The following is a 21,551-nucleotide window of genomic DNA, read 5'->3' as shown; positions in this document are numbered from 1 at the left end:
ACACAAAAACCTAAAAGAGGAACAATACACTGTCTATATATGAAACGATCACATTAAAGGAATAGACATACACATTATTTTGCAAAATACACTCAGAAGATACATATAACAAAACTCTAAGGAAAACCATAGAAAATTAACCTTGCAATCAAATCCCAAAGCATTATATTTAATTATATTATACACAATTTATAAGTTATTTTACTTGATCAATTTCAAAAATTAAAATCAATGAACCAATGGTGAAAAATGTCTCCTGGCAAAAAGATATCTAATAATATATTCTGTTTTAAAAAAAACTTATAAAATTAATATATTCTGTTTTAAAAAAAACTTATAGAATTATTAACTGAATAGGAAACAACTACATGAGCAAGTAGTTTGTTGAAATACAGTAAAATATCAATAACCATGAACATTGTCATGGTAGGTAATCCGAGATATTATTGTGCAGCATCTATATCGACTTATTACTGCTATATTTCCTCCGAATTCTTACCATGTTCAAAGAATGTCTCATAAATAGGCACTCTCCTTGTTTCAAGTGATTGCCTGAAGTTCGAAATAAAACTTTTAGACATATTGACGAAGTCATTCATGTGAGTATTCTTCCACTCCTGAAAGATCACAAAGATTAGAAATTGAATCCACTCTAGCACACATAAAGAACCTGATATAAAGACATATCATCCTTGTACATTTCAGATAAGTACTTATACAAGCAGCCTCATAATCACCTGGATTTGAAGCATTTGTTGTTAGTTCACTGCATTTCATGAATGTCAGGGAACTAGGTAATCTTCTTTACTCCAGTGATGCTTTGCAGCCTTTCTATCATCTACATATATTTATTACTTTTTGATTTTCCTATTACTCAACTTATCAAAGGTGTATCTTTTTAGATGGCTCCGATCACAAGAAGCCTCATGAACAAATATCCAATACTAGATTAGTCAGATATCAGACTTCAGAGCACCCAACCAATGGATGACAGGAATGTTATCACAGATTTCTTCTCCTCCTTGGAGATTAGGAAAGTTGATATAGGACAACCCTCTAGGTTTAGGGCATTGGTGCTCTTCAGATGCTAGCCCAATTTTTTCTCCTACGCTTCCTAATGTTTGATTGGATCTTCTTTTGGCACTCCCTACATACTGTTCTACTTCCTGTAGTTCTGGAGGAGATGCTTTAGCACTCCAAATCGTTAATTCACCTTTGTACTTTTTACAGTCCCACTGACCAACTTCAGTGACTGGTGGACATTAATATTTAAATTAATGAAATGAATTTTATATCTTTTAAGGATGCATGGTTTCTTAATTATTTTTTACGTCTTTCTCTAGTATTAAATAAGTGTTTCCACAGAACAAGATGGCAAGTCTTGGTTGTCAATTATGTGTTTCCAAGGTCATTTCACATGTCTTTTTGAAAATAATTGTCATTTGTCTTTTTATTTTTGCCATTTGTCAAATATATTATCCTTTACTGATTATTTTCTCAACCTTGTCCATGAAAGAAATGATCATTTTTTCTTGGATGATTGGCTAGTTGTCTCCATCCCCTTCAAGATCAAGCTACAATTTCAATGTGCCTTTTTCTGGGTTCCATTGAATAAATTGGTCATCATCTTTCCACACTTTACTTAGTTCCAAGTTTTTTTTAGCTGAGAACATGCTTGTATGGAAATATATTGCAAACAGAATATATGTCAATTGTGTCAGACATGAAAGCCAGCATCCCAATAGATTAAGTAACAGTGATTATGACCAAAAACTAAAATAAACATGGATATCAATCTATTTTAACCCATGTTGAAGGAAGTTATGTATTGCCAATATAGTGTCTTTCAGGACATAAAAAAATGCACTCCATGAAAAATACAAAAGATGCCTGATTTGGCTTTCATGCATAGGAGACTGCAGAGAGTTGAGGGTAAATTGAATGCCTTTACTCCATGTGTGAAGCACAGCCACTGGCTTCTATGAAATTTTAAAAGTGCTTGAAGTATTGTCCACAACAGCAATAATTGGACAGCTTTTGAATTCACTCATCTATATAACATGACCTTACTGGTTGCCCATTTAAATCAGTTGATAATTCATGAGTTCCTAGCATGTACTTCGTTGACAGTATCATGAATCATGTATATTCCAGCTATGCAATTCTCAAGGGTCGAGATATTTTTGTTAAATTTCACACTGCTCTATGCTGTCTCAATTACTTTTAGCCCAATTCAATACTTCAATTAACAATTAATTTTTCCAATCAAAACAGTAATTGAAGATAGAACAATAAATGCAATGACAAAGGAGACAATCAACACATCAACAAGAGACACTAGGTTTGGTCAAAGACTAGGGAAAAACCCCACAAGGGGGAAAATCCTTTGAAAATTCTTCTATTAGATTGACATAAAATCTTCAGTAGAGAGTACAATGAACCCAATACAAAATCATCCAGCAAAAATTAACCCAACAACATTCAAAAATATATTCCCAGCATCAACCCAGATCAAAGTTAGCTTGCTTTGTCTTCGGTCAACTGTGATTTTAGCCCTAGAGCCCAACCGCATGGAGGAAGTGTTGTGCATGCGGTTGAGACCTTCCAACCACACCCTTGAGCCTACTATCCTATGGTTATAGCCAAAAATTGCCTTTGACGAGCTTGCGGTCGGAAACCAAAACCCTAAAACATGTGCGAGCTTTGGACCTTGTAATTTTGGACCTCTACGAACCTCTTTCCTCAACCCAACTTCAGACTTGTGCGAACCAATCAATGAAGAAGAGAAGAAGATGATGCTTCGTGATGTCCAAATGAGCTTGAGGTCACTTGTATTTATAGGCTTCCAAGGGTGACCAATTTCCTGTTAGGGCTGACCTGTTCAAAAAAGCATATGTAGGCTTCTGTTCAAATTGAGCGCTTCAATAGTCAACATTGGTCCTTTCGAAAAGAGAAATCTAGTCCCAAGGTTGGAATTTGTCATTGAGCTGCCAAATTAACACTCCCTCTCAGCAGGTATGCTAAAATTGGCAACTAGGGCCAAACTCCATGTGGGTCATCTTATTAATGGAAGCTGATATTTTTCTTGGATCCTTCTCATCGAGAGGTGTAGGATTGATCTAAAGATCATCCAATTCCGATAAGTACTCATGGAGATATGAATTTATTTGTGTTATGGGACAATTCGTCAAGGTCGACCAGCAACCAAATAAACCCCACTTGTGCTCAACGTTTTAGTATGAATAGAGGTGGCCTTCAAGTCATTTCAACACACTTGGGATCTCTTCCTCTCTACTTGTCTTTGGGTTTTGTTAGGAGGAGAAATCCTAAGAGATAACGTTGCCCTAATCCAGAGGGCAGATGCTGGAACTACTGGGAATAGCTAGAATTGCTGGAATTGCCGGGAATTGCAGGGAAAAGCCGGAATTTTCGGGAATAGCGGAAATTGCAGGAACTGCCGGGAAAAGCCGGAATTGCCGAAACTGTCAGGAATAGCCTGAATAGCCGGAATTGCCGGAATTGCCGGAACTGCCGGGAACAGCTGGGAACTGCCAGAACTGCTGGGAACAATCGGAATTGCCAGAACTTCCGGAACTACCGGGAATAGCCGAAACTGCTGGAACTGCGAGGAACTGCCGAAACAGCCAGAGCATCTGTTTCTGAAGGAGAGCAGCATGCAAGGGACAACTAACTAACATTGGGACAGTTGTATGGTACTTAGCAACAAATACACCAAGCATGCAATGTTACATCTAGCATGCAAGGGACAACTAGCATGCAACAGCAAGCATGCAAAGGACAACAAGCATGCTAGGGGAAACAAGCAAGCTAAGGACAACAAGCAAGCAAGATGCAACCAGCACATACGTCAGTATGGCAACATGGTGCAACAATGGCACATAATGCAGTACAATGATGGGTATAGCCATGATTAATGAAGCATGATGAGATGCAACTTAGTGATGATGGGTGTAGCATGGTGCAGCACGGTGAGGTGCAACATGATGACAAAATGCAGCACAACGATAGGTGAAGGAGTCACCTTGGAGAATCAGTTGAAGCAGCATGTTTTCAACTGATCTCATGTATCATCTTCTTAGAGATGATCTATGCTCTTATCTAGATAAGTCAAAGTGTTGATTTCTGTTGTAAACGTACTATCTCTCTCTCCCCCTGCTGAACTATTGAAGAACATATAAGAAGAATTGATCAAGGGTTTCCCCACATTGGGGTTTGTCCTTGGCTAGCGCCACATCTTGTGTCCTCTTGTCTTGGCTTGTCTTCTGCGATTTATGTTTATGTTCTATCTACATTTTACTATCATGCTAAATGTGATTGCTAATCTGGAATTGATATTGAGCTAATATGAAAATTGAAGTAAATTTGCTATCAGCATAGAATTTTCTATCTGCAGTTTACTAAGAGTTAATGCCGATGTGATTGCTAATCTAGAAAAGATATTGAGCTAACTGTGAAAATTGAAATAAATTTCTCTAAGCATAGAACATACCTAAACTTAACATGGTATCAGAGTTGAGGTGAAGACAATGCCCAAGCAAGAGTGAAAGAGCAATCACCGAAGACAGGTGGGAAAGGACAAAAGGATCAGTGGATTCCTCATCCCTCTTCAAATTCATCGAGGGTGAAGTCGAAGCAAAAAATATTATCAGAATAGCGCAGCAAAAGTTTTTGATGGCCTACCAAAAGATCACTTCATTGGGAAGTCCGGATCTAAGAGTGGAAGGAAAGGCAGATGCCTTGGTTGTAATAAGTTTGGCCATTATGTGAAGGAGTGTCCGAATGGCAGAGACACGTTTCTTGATGAAGATAACAATCATTCCAGGGATATCTTCAATGATCAAAGGAATGACAGGTAATGCAGGTCATCAAGGAAATGGCCGACTCTTCAAAGAAAGCAAGGAACCCCAGGCATGAAGAATCAAATGTTGTTTTTGATAAGATAAAGAAGCGTTATCTTGTATTGGCCCTCTCCTTCAGATTCTTTGGGAATCTGGCTTATTGATTGTAGTGCTTCAAGGCACTTCATCAGATAGAAGGGTGCACTCTCTAATTTGGTAGAGATGGAAACAATCGTGGGATTATACTTGGAGCCGATGCCACCTATCCCGGAAAGGGTGTAGAGAATGTTACCCCTCAATTGAATGAGGGCAACTCGATTCATTTACAGAATCTTTTTTATGTACCTGATCGTAAGAAGAACTTGGTGTCCATTTCAGCAATGGAAGTCAAAGGTTACAGGGTGGCACTCATCGATGGAAAGGTATGTGTTTGAAAATAGAATTTTCAAAGATGTTTTTGAGTTCAGGGTTGTATCAAGTTGCAGGAAGTCCACTGGGGACCATGTCCATTGACACATAGCACCGGAAGTCTGTGAGTTAGATGGTGACAAGGATGCCTGAATTCAAAAAGAGCATGAAAGTACATGTCTGAGATGTACCGAAGGAAAATATTACAAGGGGACCATTCCCCTCATGTAGCAGGTCCACAGGTTTGGAACAACCCGAGGGGTTTGAGATTGATGATCAAGAATCTCACGTATGTAGGTGGAAGAAAGCCAGCTATGGCTTGAAGCAAAACTCCCTGAGCGTAGTATGAGAGGATTGATATCTGTTAGATGAAGCTGAGATTCACTAAGAGTGAAGCTGACCCAAACCATTATTTGAAGGTTGTGGATGATAGATCTCATACCAGCACCTTATGAGGACGACCTATTTCTGACAGGTGCAAACCCTCTCATTTTCAGAAGTAAGAGGGAGTTGGATTCCAGATGTGGAATGATAAATTGCAAGCCTGTGACTACCTCAAGGATCTTAACTTTCAGAAGTTATATGGTAGTGATGTCAGACCAGATTTGGCAAATGCCTCTGAGTTTCATAAACTCATTCGCGTTGATGTTCTTGGTGAACTTCCGTCCGGATATATGTTTTGCAGTTAGCATGGTGAGCTCATATTTTGTTGAGCCTCACTGGATTGGTGCCAAGAATCTTCTGATATATCTTCGGGGCACAATCTCTCATGGATTGAGATACACTGCCGGAAATATGAAACTGCATGATTATTCGAATGCTGACTGGGCAAGCAGTGTGGAGGATCACAGAGCACTTCTCAGTGTTGGTTCTCTTTGGATGGGGTGTTGCTGGCCACAACAGGACCTTAGGCTAATTTTCGAGGGAAAAGTGACTTATAGATGAGAAATAAAGAATCCTTGAGTGAAGCAGATCTTCACCAAGACAACTGACATGGAAAATGATGAAACTAAGAGGAATCAAGCAGATCTTGACCTCTTTGGGGAAATTAGTAAGTGACTTGGGGAATTTAGAAGAAGGGGGAGTTAGTGATGTCCAGCTTGAGCTCCTCCAGATGAAAAACTGTCTGCAGTCGGTTGCTATAAGCACCGTCGAGACTGAATACATAGCTACGAGTATGATCTCGTGTGAAGCTGCATGGTTGTAGAAGCTCTTAAGTGAGCTATTTGTACACATGATGAATACCACTGTGATTCTCTGTGACAACCAGAGGGGGGATTCGATTATTGAGGAATCCTGTATTCGAGGATTGCACCAGCAGATAAACATCAAATACTACCTTATCTGGGATATGGTAAGTCGATGAGCGAGGAGGCTCCATCGCATTGAGACGGATGTACAGGTCGCAGACATTTTGTCAAAGCCCCCCGGGGAAAGGTCAAATTTGTGACTTTCCTTAATGACTTGGAGTCGTTGAGAGACCTTCTTATAAGGGTCATGCATGTTGCATGCATTGAGCTCTGGGGGGCTTGGGGTACTTACTGGAGCAACATACGACCACAAGGCGACTCACCCTCCCCTGGTGGTGCGCTATGTACAAGATGACAGGTTCAACCTTCCCTTGCCATACCCCGTGGCGACTGTGGAACAGGATGATTAGTTCTCCTTTGGGCCGGGATGATTAGTTCTCCCGTGGCAACTATGGAACAGGATGATTAGTTTTCCTGTGGGCCGGAATGATTAGTTCTCCCATGGCAACTGTGGAACATGATGATTAGTTCTCTTATGGGCCGGGATGATTAGTAACGAAACCCTTTGATCAAATCTTCTTTTATCTTCAATAATTCAGCAGAGAGAAATAGTACAATAAATCTGATTTATATCAGCAATAGCAAACCCTAGATCAGCAGTATCAGCATTAACGGCTTCATCATCAAACTAGGGCAGACGATATCTCACAAACCGACCGTCGGATCGGCTTGATTCCACCACCAAAAGTTGCAGCTTTCAGAGGAGGTTCAGATGAGGAGATCTTCTAGTCCACACAGGTCAAACTTCCCTTCTGCAGTTGCAGCTTCAGTTTCAGCAGCTTCCTTCAAACTAGGGCAGTTGATATCTTGCAAACCGTCCGTCGGATTGACTTGATTCCACCACCAAAAGTTACGGCTTTCAGAGGAGGTTCAGATTAACCTACAACGCAGTTCAGATGAGGAGATCTTCTGGTCCACGCAAGTCAAACTTCACTTCTGCAGTTGCAGCTTTAGTTTCGGCAGCTTCCGGCTTCACATGTGTGAGGGAGAGACCTTTTTCTGCGCAGTAGATAAGAGACTCTTTTTTGTGCAGCAAAGAGAGAGATGTGATGAGATGAGTGAGTCCAAATGAGGAAAAGTCCTCCTGTATTTATATAGAACGTTGGTGTTTGAATAGATGAGACTGTTGGGCTTCTGAGCCTACATGAGTTGTAGGTCGGCTTGATAATAATTCCATAATCAAAATAAATTCATATCTCCATGAATACTTATCGGAATCGGATGATCTTTATATCAATCCTACACCTCTCGACGAGAGGAATCTAATAAAAATATTATCAGCCATGAATAAGATGACCCACATGAAGTTTGGCCCTAGTTGCCAATTTTAACACTCCCTCTCAACTAGGGAGAACTTCATCTGCAATCTTTCTATCGGCCGTTACTATTCATCCATCAAATGCACTGCCCTGTACAGCCTGACCTTTGCCCTGCTCTGCTCTATTCTGCCTATTCTGCTTTGTCTTGTTCTGCCTTGTACTAATCTGTATGGCTCTGCTCTGTTATGCTCTACTCTACTTTTGTCCGAATTATGAAGAAGAAGAAATGATCGACGATGTATCATACTGACTCAAAGTCAGTCTCAGAGTATGTACCACTAGTCCCATACTAGTCTCAACCAACCTGAAGTCAACGTCATAGTGAGTACAACTCCTACCACTGGTCCTAGACCAGTGACATCCTCCACTGACTCAAAGTCAGTCTCAGAGTGCGTACCACTGGTCCCAGACCAGTAACAACCGACCTGAAGTTAGTGTCATAGAATGTACCACTCCTACCACTGGTCCCAGACCAGTATCATTGATCCCAGATCAATGGAGGTCATCCTAGTGTAGGGAGTACGGTAGATACAACAATGTGTCCATCGGTACTACTATGGTCCCTAGCTTCATTTCCCTGCTCATTGATTAGATGAGAGGTACTTCCAATGAGTCCCAGACTGCATGAGTAGGATGTCTCGACAAGAGAACTTAATCAATCTTGTCCTCACAGGAGAACACATCAATCTTGCTACAATCGCCATGGAGGACACATCAATCAGGCTGCCATCGAGAACACATCAATCCTGCTACAATTGCCATGGAGAACACATCAATCCAGGCCTCACAGGAGAACACATCAATCCTGCTACAGTCGCCATGGGGTGTACATGTATACCACTAGGGGATAGTGAATCATCCTGTGGTCATATGTTGCTCCAAGAAGTACCCCGCACCCCCCTGGAGCTCCCAGAGCTCAATGCATCATACATGACCCTCATCGGAGGGTCTTTAAAGAACTCCAAGTTGTTCTCGGAAAGTCAGAAATTTTACTTTCCCAAGGGGTTTTGTCAGAATGTCGGCAACCTGTTCATCTGTACCGATATGTTGGAGCCTTATAGCTCCCCGCTGCACCATATCTCGAATATAGTGGTATCTAATATCGATATGCTTGGAGCGATCATGAAATACAGGATTCTCTGACAAACGAATCCCACTCTGGTTGTCACAAAGGATCACAGTGGTATCCAATGTAAATCCGAATAGCTCACTGAAGAGCTTTCGCAACCAGATTGCAAGAGGCCATGTTAGTAGCAATATACTTTGCTTCGGCGATGCTCAAGGCCACCGACTTTTGCTTCCTGCTCATCCAGGATATCGAAGCAGATCCCAAGGAGAAACAACACTCAGAAGTGCTCTTACGGTCCTCCACATTGCTTGCCCAATCAGCATCTATGTATCCAAATAGTCTCACATCTCCGGCAGTGTATCTTAACCCATAAGTGATTGTGCCACGAAGATATCTCAATAGATTCTTGGCACCAATCCAGTGCATGTGGTGGGGTTCAACCATATGTTGACTCAACGTGTTGACTGTGAAGCATGTATCCGGATGGGAGTTCACTAAGAACATTAAGGCTCCGACGAGTTGACGATACTCGGTGGCATTTTGTAAAATAGGTCCAGTAGCACTACCACTTAACTTTTTGAAGTCAAGCTCCATCGGGGTAGTTACGGTCTTGCAGTCCACCATACCGAATCTTTACCACATATTTTCCTTGAGATAGGAAAATTTCCCCTGGCTTTTGCCAAACTTCAAGTCCTAGGAAATAGTGCATCAGTCCTAGGTCCATTTCAAATTCAGAAGCCAACTCCCTCTTACATTTGTGAATGAGAGGGTCTGCACCTGTTAGGAAGAGGTCATCCACATACAACACCAATATGAGAGGTTTTCCATCTTCAACCTTAAAGTAAAGGTTAGGATCGGCTTCACTCCTAGTGAATCCCAGCTTCATCAAGTAGTTATCGATCCTCTCATACCATGCTCGGGGTGCTTGCTTCAGCCCATAGAGGGCTTTCTTCAACCTGCATACATGAGATTTTCGATCATAAATCTCAAATCCTTTAGGTTGTTCCACGTAGACCTCTTCTTTGATTGAACCATGTAAGAATGCGGTCTTGACATCCATCTGATGTAGGTTCCATCCTTGTGAAGCCACAAGGGATATGATCGAGCGAATGGTGGTATATCTGGCAACAGGTGCAAATATCTCGTCATAGTCTATACCTTCCTTCTGGGAGAAACCACGAGCGACAAAACGAGCCTTATATTTTTCCGTACTTCCATTTGCTGCATGCTTTATCTTGTAAAGCCATTTAGAAGTGACAATTGTCTTATCCTGTGGTCTAGGAACTACTTCCCAGACATCATTCTTCATAATAGACTCAATTCTTCGGTCATAGCATCCTTCCATACTTGATGCTTAACGACATCTGAGAATGATGAAGGCTCATTTTGTATGATCGTGCTCATGAGGGTCAGGTATCCCTGATACCTGTTGGGTTTCTTACTTTCACGGAAGGTTCCACGGGGTACAGTGTGTCCTTCAGCATCATCGAGTAGCCCCCTAAGCCAGGAGGGCCTCTTCCTAGAGGAGGAAGGCTCAGGTGGATCAATAGGATCCATGGGTTCTTCCACATCAGGCATTGATTCATCATCCTTTTCTTTCAGTTCCCTAGTGTTGGCTTCTTGAGAGCTTCTCAAAGTCGGAAGATTGTCCACCTTGTTGAGAGCCATATCTTCGTCAAAGGTGACATCATGACTAATCACGACTTCGCTTTCACCGGCTACATAGATTCTATAGCCTTTAGTATTTTCACCATAGCCCACGAAAATTCCCTTCTTTGTAGATGCACCCTATTTCTTTCTTTTCTTTGTTGGCACATGAAAATATATAGTACTTCCAAAAATTCTGAAATGAGAAACATCGGGTTTCTTACCGGTGAACTTTTCTTCAGGCGTCTTGGAACCCAATGCTTGATGAGGGCATCAATTTTGTACATATACGATGGTGTTTGCAGCTTCAGCCCATAGAAACTTCGGAAGTCTTTAATCATGAAGCATGGCCCGAACAGCTTCCATAATCGTGTGGTTCTTCCTTTCCGCCACACCATTTTGTTCAGGAGTATATGGTGCAGTAGTCTCCCTCTTGATGCCAGCCTCTTTACAAAAATCATGGAACTCATTAGATTCATATTCAGTCCCATTATTAGTTCTTAAGATGTTGATCTTCTTTTCGGTTTGATTCTCGATCAGGACTTTGAAGTGTCGAAACCAAGAGAACACTTCATCCTTCTTTTTCAAGAAGTATATCCAGGTCTTTTGAAAATAGTCATCTGTAAAAGTAAGATAATATGAATATCCTCCCAAGGAGTTCACAGGTATCATTCCAGATATGTCAGAGTGAACTAGTTGTAATATATCAGAGGTCTTGCTTTGACTTGAGGGGAATGGTCCCCTTTTGAGCTTTCCTTCGGCACATCCCGGACATACACCTTCTTTCTCTACTTGGAATTTGGGCATCCCTATTACCATTTGTCTTACATCGGGTAGAGATTTGTAATGAAGGTGGGAAAACCTCCGATGCCAAAGTTCGGACTGAAGAGTTCAGTCACAAGACATGACACCTAGCGGACTTCCATCGACCTGATATAAAGAATCAACTCGAAACCCAAGAGTGAAAGCATCTTTAACATTATTTTTCCATATACGTACCTTGCCATCGTTGAAGGTTACCTTGTAGCCTTTGTCTTCCATTGTCGAGATGGATACCAGGTTCTTTTTGAGATCAAGTACATATAATACATCTTGTAAGTGGATCATATTACCTTGATTCAATTTGAGAGAAACATTGCCTACACCTTTCACGGGGTATTTCATGTCATCTCCAAGGACAATTTCCAGGTTAGTTTCTTTATCTACTAGATTATGGAGTACTTCTTTGTAACCAGTGAAGTGTCTTGAGGCACCACTATCAATGAGCCAAATTCCCATTGAGTCCGAAGGAGCAGAGGTAGATAGAGTAGCTGGTAGATAATATTAAACCTGCTTATTGTCAACAATGTTAGATTCATACCTGGAATTTCTAGCCTTCTTGAATGGTTGTCCTCTTCCTTGATTTCCAGCATTTCTTTTACCTTTGCAATTGAATTTTCCATCCCTTTACCACGAGAGGGATTTTGATCATTGTCACGATGAGAGTCCTTTCTATCAGGCAATGTTGCAGGAAGCATTCCCCCCCCCCCCGGGTTCTAAGGCCCGAACCGCGTCCCATGCGGATGCGTCCAGGAAGAGTCCCCGGAAGCGCGCTTCCAAAATTTGAAAGCGCGCTTCCGCCTGTTTTGGATGCTTCCTGGAAATTTCGGAAGCTTTCCTCCAAAGCGCGGTTCCGAATCTCCGAAGCGCGCTTCATACGGCGCTTCGGCAATACAAAGCGTGGCGCTTCGGAGGGCGAAGCGTACGCTTCCCGTACGATTCCAGAAAAGTGCCGCGCTGTTTAGGAAATCGTTTTTTATTTTATTTTATTTAGGTGAGTTTGCTTGTTGGGGGTGGGTCCACCTTGGGTTAGGGTGAGGAATGAAGGCAAAAAAAATATAAATATAGCAGATGCTCCCTCATGCTAATGTTAAATTCTTAAAGTAAAAGTGACATTCTCCTTTATTTTTCATTTTCATCCTTTTACTTAAATTTTTAACATTACCATGAAATGACTTAGGATGTTTGAGAGTGGTTCCAGCCTCATTGGACTTCATATGGAGAAAATAGAGTTTCATATCCTATTCAAAATTCAGCAGACTTAACAGTTTTCAGGAATTCAGGATCAATGGGATTGTGGCATTTCATTAGATTATATCAAGTATGAAGGTATGCAATTAGCATTTAATCAAGAGCACCAAGCCCTATATGTACCCTAGTGTTGATGGTGTTAATTGTTGAACTCCTTTGTCACGCGGCACGCCCTTAGCAAAAAATTACCTTTCAATCAAGTCAAAATCATCAATCAAGCATGTTAAGCTTTTTCTACCATATTTTAAGTTTTGAATTAGGTAGTTTGATCAAAATTGGGCAATGTTGACTAATATCCCTAGACAATCAAGGTAGAGGCAAAGGCTAGACAAGAGGAGAAGAATCTAGATTCTAGATGGTTGATGCATCTAAATGGTTGATGCTCGAATAATTAATCATTAATGTACAATGGATGTTATATCTATCTTGATTTATGCAAAAATATGCATGTTTTCATGTCTTCTACAACTAATTTGGTATTTGGGATGTTTGTTTTGAGTATAAATGCAAAAAAATTATAAATATATATATATATAGCAAACGCTTCGCTTCCTAGATTTTTGGAAAATGACGCTTCCGCGTCCCCACTTCGTGCAACATTGCTATCAGGGCATTCCCTTGCATAGTGACCTGCTTTATTGCAAATGTAACATCGTCCTTTTCTTCCACCTTTAGGTCCAGCCTTTTTTTTCGATTTAGACCCGGAATTATTTATTTTCTTAGCATGAGAAGAAAAAGCAGCAAGAGGACCTTTAGGCATGGGCATTTCTTGCTCTTCTACCCTTGTTTCTTCTTGAATGCATCTAGCCATTAATTCTTCGAAACCAGGAATTACATTATTGTTCAGAAGAGTAGTTCTGAACACGTACCATTCGGATGGTAATCCTCCAAGAGTCGTGAGTGGCATTTCTCTGTCAGTAATAGTCTCCCCAATAGATAGGAGATCGTTCTTGATCTAGATGATTCTTAAGAAATATGCTTGCATACTCTCATCTTTACCCTTCTTGATTTCCCTCAGCTTATTTCTAAGAAACAAAACTTGATTTGCATCATTAACTTTAAATAAACTCACCAGTCTATCGTAGATTTCCTTGGAGGTGTCTAGTTCAGAGATGTAGGCCACCAAGTGCTTGTCAATAGAGTCCCGGATGATCTTCTTTGTTTTGACTTCTCCGTTTTTCCATTTGTTCCAGGCAGCAGCGTATGCATTTGATGGAGGCTCAACAATATTGCCTCTTACATGGTCCAGCACTCCTTGATCTTCTAGGGTTAGATCGATGGACATCTTCCATCCGTGATAGTCAGCTTTCTCATGGAGCTTGTCTTTGGCAAGAAAAGAGTGTTGAGGACCCCATAGTTCTTTTAGGATAGCCTTGCCAATCTTCTCTTCGGTGATTGCTCTTGCTCTTGCTCGAGCTTTGTCTTCACCTCAGCTTTGATACCATGTTAAATTATGGTATGTTCTATGCTTATAACAGTTTACATCTTTTTCTTATTATATTCTACAAATTAACAATCATATGTACATAAAGTAAAGTGTAGATAGAACATTAAACGATCGACAGAAAACAAGCCAAGACAAGAGACACAAGATGTGGCGGCTAGCCAGGGACAAACCCCACAATGTGTGGGGAAACCCTTTGATCAAATCTTCTTTTATCTTCAATAATTCAGCAGAGAGAAATAGTACAATAAATCTGATTTATATCAGCAGTAGCAAACCCTAGATCAGCAACATCAGCATTAGCAGCTTCATCATCAAACTAGAGCAGGCGATATCTCACAAACCGACCGTCGGATCGGCTTGATTCCACCACCAAAAGTTGCGGCTTTCAGAGAAGGTTCAGATGAACCTATAGCGCAGTTCAGATGAGGAGATCCTCTCGTCCACGCAGATCAAACTTCACTTCTGCAGTTGCAGCTTTAGTGTCAATAGCTTCCTTCAAACTAGGGCAGTCGATATCTTGCAAACCGTCCGTCGGATTGACTTGATTCCACCACCAAAAGTTACGGCTTTCAGAGGAGGTTCAGATGAACCTATAGCGCAGTTCACATGAGGAGATTTTTTGGTCCACGCAAGTCAAACTTCACTTCTGCAATTGCAGCGTCAGTTTTAGCAGCTTCTGGCTTCACATGTGTGAGGGAGAGACCCTTTTCTGCGCAGTAGAGAAGAGACTCTTTTCTGCACAGTAGAGAGAGGGAGAGATGCGATGAGATGAGTGAGTCCAAATGAGGAAAAGACCTCATGTATTTATACACAATGTTGGTGTTTGAATAGATGCGACTGTTGGGCTTCTGAGCCTACATGAGTTGTAGGTCAGCTTGATAATAATTCCATAATCAAAATAAATTCATATATCCATGAATACTTATCGGAATCGGATGATCGTTATATCAATCCTACACATCTCGACGAGAGGAATCTAATAAAAATATTATCAGCCATGAATAAGATGACCCACATGAAGTTTGGCCCTAGTTTCCAATTTTAACAGACAATCACCAACCCATTTAGAGCACTCGTACAAATTAGAAATTCGCTAATGCAAGAATGCAAATGCATGCCAATGACGCAAAATATAATGGGATGCGAGATGGGGCAGCCAATAGATAAATGATTGCAGTAGTAAAACTATCACCAAATTCCACTAGAAAATCACTTAGCTAATAAACACAAGATGCAAGGAACAAGAGCCAAGTGAAATTAGACGACTTTCAACACTTTTTCTACCATTGTAAATTTTATATCAAATCTTTATGCAATGTATATCAGCGCTTAAATAATTAAGACAACCTTCAAATAATGATCAAATATGCCAATATATGCAAGCTTGAAAAATGCCAATTATAAAATATGGTTATAAATTGATGATTATGCCAAGATTATGTTATTTTACCATTGTTGTATGTGAATTTATATGGATGTAGCAAGCATACCAGATCTGAAAATTAACCCACAATCCACAAATACTCACTTATATGCACCCAATTTGACTTTAGATTAATTCTTGATGCCTTAGATGAATTATTAGGTGAATTTAGGCTTGATTTAGATGCACTTAAGTCCTAAATGTGTTGCGGTCATAACTGGTTCATAAATTGAAGTGAGAACAGTGATAGAAATGAAGGGCTAGAGGGCAAACTATGAGGATTAGAGGCCTTGTAGGCAACTAGAAAGACTTCCAATGAACTTGAGAACCTGCAACCACCAAGTTAGCTCTAGAATCGTTGCAAAACTAAATGTTAGAGATGAAATATTAAATCAATGACTGAATATTGGTTGAATGAGGGCTAGAATGAGGGGCTAGGGCTAGGAAAATGCCAAAAATGAGGCTAGAGGCCAGAAAGAGGGCAACGATGGAAGGAAAAGGGCCCAAGAAGGCCACAACTAGGGAAATCGAGTCCCTTAGGGCTGGCACTGGGCTAGAAGAGGCCCTAAAAGGGCTAAAGGCCAAGGGATAAGCACTTTTAGGGCTGCGACTAAGGTAAGAAAAGTGGATGAAGGGCTCAAAGGGCAGCCCAAGGCTGCGACCAAGCAAAGGGAAGGGGGTCGAGGCCCCTAGAGGGCTAGACGGCTAGGAAAGAGGTCTTAAAAGGCCATGTCCAACCCTTAAGGGTTTGCGGTCAAGCCAAGGAGGGGGGTCGAGGGTTGTAGGAGGTCCCTAAGCCTCACGACTAGGGAAAAGGAGGGAAGGCGGCTAGGCCTTGGGGCCTAATTTTTTTTTCTAAAGCCTACAAATGCCAAAATGTTGGGTGGCTTCCCTTCTTCAATTAGACGTTGATTTGCTAGAAGTTGGGGAGGCTAGATCTTACCCTCAAGGGCTTAGATCAACCTTCCTTGCTTGGTTGAATAGCCTAGAAAAATTTGCTACTTCAAACCCTTGAGCAATCACCTATAAAATGAATCAAAGAATGCCAAAACCCAAATATATATACAAAAATATAAAACTCCAAATACCCAAATGCTACAAAATAAAATGTGTTAGGATAAAAATTTTACAAACTATTTACAAAAGTACAATATTTACAAATTAGATTTACAAGCTCTCATTAGCGAATAAACTCCTTTTAGCCAAAAATAATAATTTTGGATTTTTTTTTAATAAATAGCAATGGATGAATAATTTCGAAAAACAGATATTGGCCAAAACCATCTTGCAAAATCAATTACCACAATGAAATCTCAGAGCCCAAACATAGTCGACTCTTTCCCACAGTCTGTGAACTTGGAGCCCATGGGTTAGCGTACCTATAGATCTCTATAATTTTCTCAAAATAAAATTATTGGATCATATGGTGAATCAGATCACCTAAGATAACATGTATCAATAGAATGTTCTTATCATTGACAAATAAAATAACAATTCATAAGATATTCAACACAATATAGGACAACACATAGCTAACACATACCACAAATCAGTAGAAGAAAAACACCATGAATTGAACCCCAAAGTATTTCTATTATGATAAAATAATGTTCCTAGCAGAAAAGTAGCTCAATACCAGTGTTCAAGAATTACATCATCCAAAGATGGGAAATAGAAGCAAAATAGCTTCTTTATATAGAGAAACCCCTCCAAGTGGAAAATAATGGCTATTTGGCTTGATCCTCATCAAAAGAATCTCGACCGTTGAAAATAACTTGATCATCTTTTAATCTCCATTGTTCAATATTTTATTTTGAGAAAAAAATCGAATTTATCTTAAAATCCACTTTTTATTAATCCAAAAATTAATATTTTGGATTAACTTCCTCAAAAATTTGACTTTGACTTAACCACCAAGGTCCAAGCGCTCAAATTTTCTTAAAATATCCATTTTTCTCTTGATAGAGGACCTCCAAAAATTGACTTTTCTTTGACCCACGAAATTTTGATTATTTTCCACTTAGAGAGAAATTGATTTCTCTATAATTATTTTTGGCTCAAGATTAATTAATTTTCTGGCTTAGGATTTTTATTTAATTTAGCCAGAAAATTAATTAATTGACTCTAGAGGGGATTAATAATTTTTTCCACCTTCAAATTTTTTTTTACATCAAATGATTACAAATTCAACCCTTAGAAGGGGAAATACACATTTAGATTCATACCCTGAATAACTTACCCATTTCTGCGACACAATATGATCTATTATGAAACCATGTTTGTAATCAAATAATTTAGCCAATGTGCTAAAATTATTCCCAAACACATTTTTACAATATACTCGATATAACACTAGGACTCACCTAAGACCTTGTCAACGAATTCCACCCTAGCTTTGGAGTTTTAAGCTGGAAGAAAACTTTATCGATTATACATGTTTACAAACACACATAATTCGGGGAGGTTAAAAAACTTCCTAGGATGAAATCCTTTGCCAAAATTAGAGGTTTACCTAGGTGTTATTACATAATTAAATGGTCGTACTACCATCATCTACAATAATATTTGCAGAAATTGGGTTTACAATAATATATTCATGCTAGCCGATGACTTTGATTCTTGAAAAATTTGATACACTGCTTCCTCAGACTGCTGACAAGATTGTGGGTAACAGGAAACAAGGAGTGAGTGAAGATCTTACAGGAGACACCTTGAGGGTTGTGTTGACCACTACGTGTCAACTTCCCATAACAGTACACCCCCTTTTTTTCGCAAAAGGGATAGCGCTTAATCGACATGTCCATGCCATTCAACAATCATCGTCGACCTGTTCATGTTATGTTGTAAACCCAGTCTGCATGTGTGAATTGTAAATAATCTTAGCAAAGCTCAGTCATGTATGTAAATTGCCTAGGTGGACCTAATTTTCTAGTGATAATCTACGTTCCGGAAGGTTTTTTGTCTCACCGATCCATGATCGGCAGAGTTTTCCTTCAGCCTAACCCCAAAGTCAGAATGAATTTTGTCATTAAAATCTTAGGGGAATCGTAGTGCGTTGATCTGTTAGATTATATCTGTGTCGCAAAATTGGGTGGTCTATGAGGGTCTATGTCAAATGGGTTTTCTCCCCTTGAGATGTAAAATTGTAAAAGTCATGATGTAAAGTGTCTTGAGGGTTAGGAAATGTTTTAATCCCCTCATAGGTCCTAAGTCCTAGGTCCTATGTGATTTTTCCAAAGGCTAAGTTCGAGGATCCATTTAAAAATAAAAATTAAAAATTGAAAAAATAAAAAACAATAAAAAAATAAAAGATATAAATAATTAAAAAATTAAAATAAAATATAATAAAATTTAAAATTTTTAAAAATAATTAAAAAATAAAATAAAATAAAATTTTAAAAAATAATAAAATAATAATAATAAGTCAAATTTTTTAGTAAATAAATGAAGAATTTTAATTTTTTAAAATTCGACTGATGAGATTAAAAGATATCTTGATCCTCATCGACGGTCGAGATCATTTTAACATGGATCACTTGAACTAGCCGTTGGGAATTTTTCCTTTAAATAGGGTGCTAGGGGTCATTTGAGATCATTCGATCTGTGAGTCTTGTGCTGAAGAAAGCTCTCTTGTAAACTTTTTCTGGTGCAAATAAAGAAAGACTTTGGGGTTGAAATCTTGCTGGTGTTACTCTCCTAAAGTGTTGTGAGTTGTTTTATCTTCTGCATAATTTTATTTTCAGCCATTAGTAATAGCTTGATGTAGAGTATTGTTGAACACAGGTATCTTGTTCACTTACTAGGGTTTGAATGGTAATAGAATTTCTGAAATAATGGTAGGTATCTCCATTGCATCCGGAATTTAACATTGTTTTTCCCCTCTTTATTGATGGTTGAAGTGAGCTGTGCGGGAAACCCTTATTGAAGAAATGAGTGGGCATTTGGAGAAGTTCTCAGCTGAACCAGCCAACTCCCGCAAAGCATTTTCGAGTAGAGCCCAGCCAGTTTCGATTCTGGATCTGACATTTAAAGTTTTTTTTTTTTTGAATTGCATGAGAGATTTCTGAAGTATCTCATAGTAAATCTGATATTCTGAAAATATTATGGAGGGTTATTGACAAAATTTGGCTGTTGTAGAGTCACAAAGCTGTAAATTTTGTAGCTAGCTTTTAGGGTTTTATCTTTTGCAATATATTTTGGGTGTTTTAACTTTTTTCTTTCCATTTACAAGTTGCAGGGTTTTCTGAAGACTTCCGAGGGTTTGATCAGCTCCCTGCTATTGCTCAGGGTTTTGTCATGTTACAGGTTTAATTGTGTTATAGGGACGTTTTGAAATTTTTTTGAGGAAAAGTTGCATTTCAGCCTCTCCATATACTGCTGCTCTTTCAACTTCTGCAATCAAATCGCTGCAATCCCTGCGTTTCTACCACTCTTCTCCTTCAAACTTCGTTGATTTTCCCAGTTTTCTTCAAGCAGTGTTACCCCTGCGTATTCTCTCAATTCCTTCACACACTGCCCTCAATCCGCTGCTATCAAATCTGCAAACAATACACATATCCCTCCGTCTGCCATCCTTCAGTTCTATCAACCTGCAAAACGCCATCATCTGCCAAATCCCTGCACCCGCAATTTCCTTCTTTCCCCACTGCCTCATCCGTAGCTTCATTGCTATCTTTTTCCCTCCGCAAAATTGGTCTGAGCGTCCATCATCTATCTGTAGCCATACTCAATCGTATCCACAGCAGTCTCCTCCTCCACCTATGCTGCTTCACGTTGTCAATCTGTTGCCCATCTGGGTGTTGCATATTGCCTGCCCACTGCTATTTCCTTCACGTTGTCATCATCTTCCCGAACCCTCATTGTTGTTACCTGTCCACCGCATGATAGTCTACTGTCTTTCCCCTCGTGTATTAGTCCCTGCGTCCCCTCTCATCCTTCCAGCAAACCTGCACATGCACAGCGTAAACCCCGCGAACCCATTCGAATCTCCTCTCATCTATGCCTGATCCACGACTCCACCACCCGCATTTTTTTTTCCGCCGTCACCTGTAGTTACATAATAAAATACGACTTTGAATTTCTCCCTTTTTTTAATACATTAGTAGCTAGGGTTGGTCATGCGTATGGTTTTGGATTTGAACTTTTATTTGATTTAGCATTTAGATCTTAGATTTTCATTTTGTTATATGTGATTAGTATTGAGTTTCGATTTCTTTTAGTTTAGTTTAAAAATTTTTAGGTTTCATTTAGTTTATTTAGAATTTAATTTTGTTTTATTTTTATTTTTCTTTAATAAATCATAAAATATAAAAATCATAAAAAATATATAATAAGCAAAAAAAACTAAAAATAATCGATTTTCATTTTTTTAGTTCAGCCCATAGTTTAGGACTTGGTTTTTTTTTTAGAATTAGACATTTTTCTTTGTTCGTTTTTCGTTTCATTTATAAAAATACAAAAAATATAAAAAAATCAAAATGTTCCTTTTTATTAGATATTAGATCTAATTTAGTTTTATTTGATTTTAGTTTTATTGCATTTTTAGTTTAAAAATAAAAAAAAATGGAGAATTTTTTGCCAGATTCAGCCTTGGCTCAAGGGGTTGTCATTTTTGCGATATATCTTTTTCTGCTAAAATTTTGATGTGGGATTAATGTTTATCATTTTCATGTGGTTAAACATGCTTGATAAGATAAGATAAGATAAGATAATTTTATTAATGTCCAACGAATGACCACAAAGTAGGTCAAAGGGACTGTCGGTTACATAAGGGGGCCGTGCCCAGTAGGAGAACCAAACGGTCTCCTCAGAAAGACAAATGCTGAAAGGAAGATAGAAACTAAAAACTAAAAACGAGGCGGGTTGGGAAGAGCGAATGGAGCTCCGATCCCGGCCACGCCTGTTGATCTCTAGACTGCGTTGTAGTCTCACTGGTGAAGAAGACCCTGGGGACTCGGATGTGGGGGTCTGCTACTCCTAACATCCGAGGCCGAGAGAAA

The 21,551-nt window shown here is 39.5% G+C and overlaps 1 protein-coding gene across 3 annotated transcripts in view; it reads right to left on the bottom strand.

The window, feature by feature from the left end:
- Window positions 1-240: 240 nt before the first annotated feature.
- LOC149176127 (AIG2-like (avirulence induced gene) family protein) overlaps window positions 241-21,551 on the bottom strand; it is a 228,767-nt gene continuing 207,456 nt past the window's right edge. For all 3 annotated transcript variants that reach the window (XM_089423031.1, XM_089423032.1, XM_089423030.1), the window contains one exon: window positions 241-617. In XM_089423031.1, coding sequence (XP_089279157.1) covers window positions 477-617 — 141 coding nt within the window. In that variant the 3' untranslated portion in view covers window positions 241-476. The remainder of the gene's footprint in view (window positions 618-21,551) is intronic.

Source organism: Pinus tabuliformis, chromosome 4_1 (genome assembly GCF_031772625.1).
Source record: "Pinus tabuliformis cultivar Carrire ecotype Pingquan chromosome 4_1, CPIR1, whole genome shotgun sequence".
NCBI classification, from domain to species: Eukaryota; Viridiplantae; Streptophyta; class Pinopsida; order Pinales; family Pinaceae; genus Pinus; species Pinus tabuliformis.
This window is presented reverse-complemented; position numbering and strand designations above follow the sequence as displayed.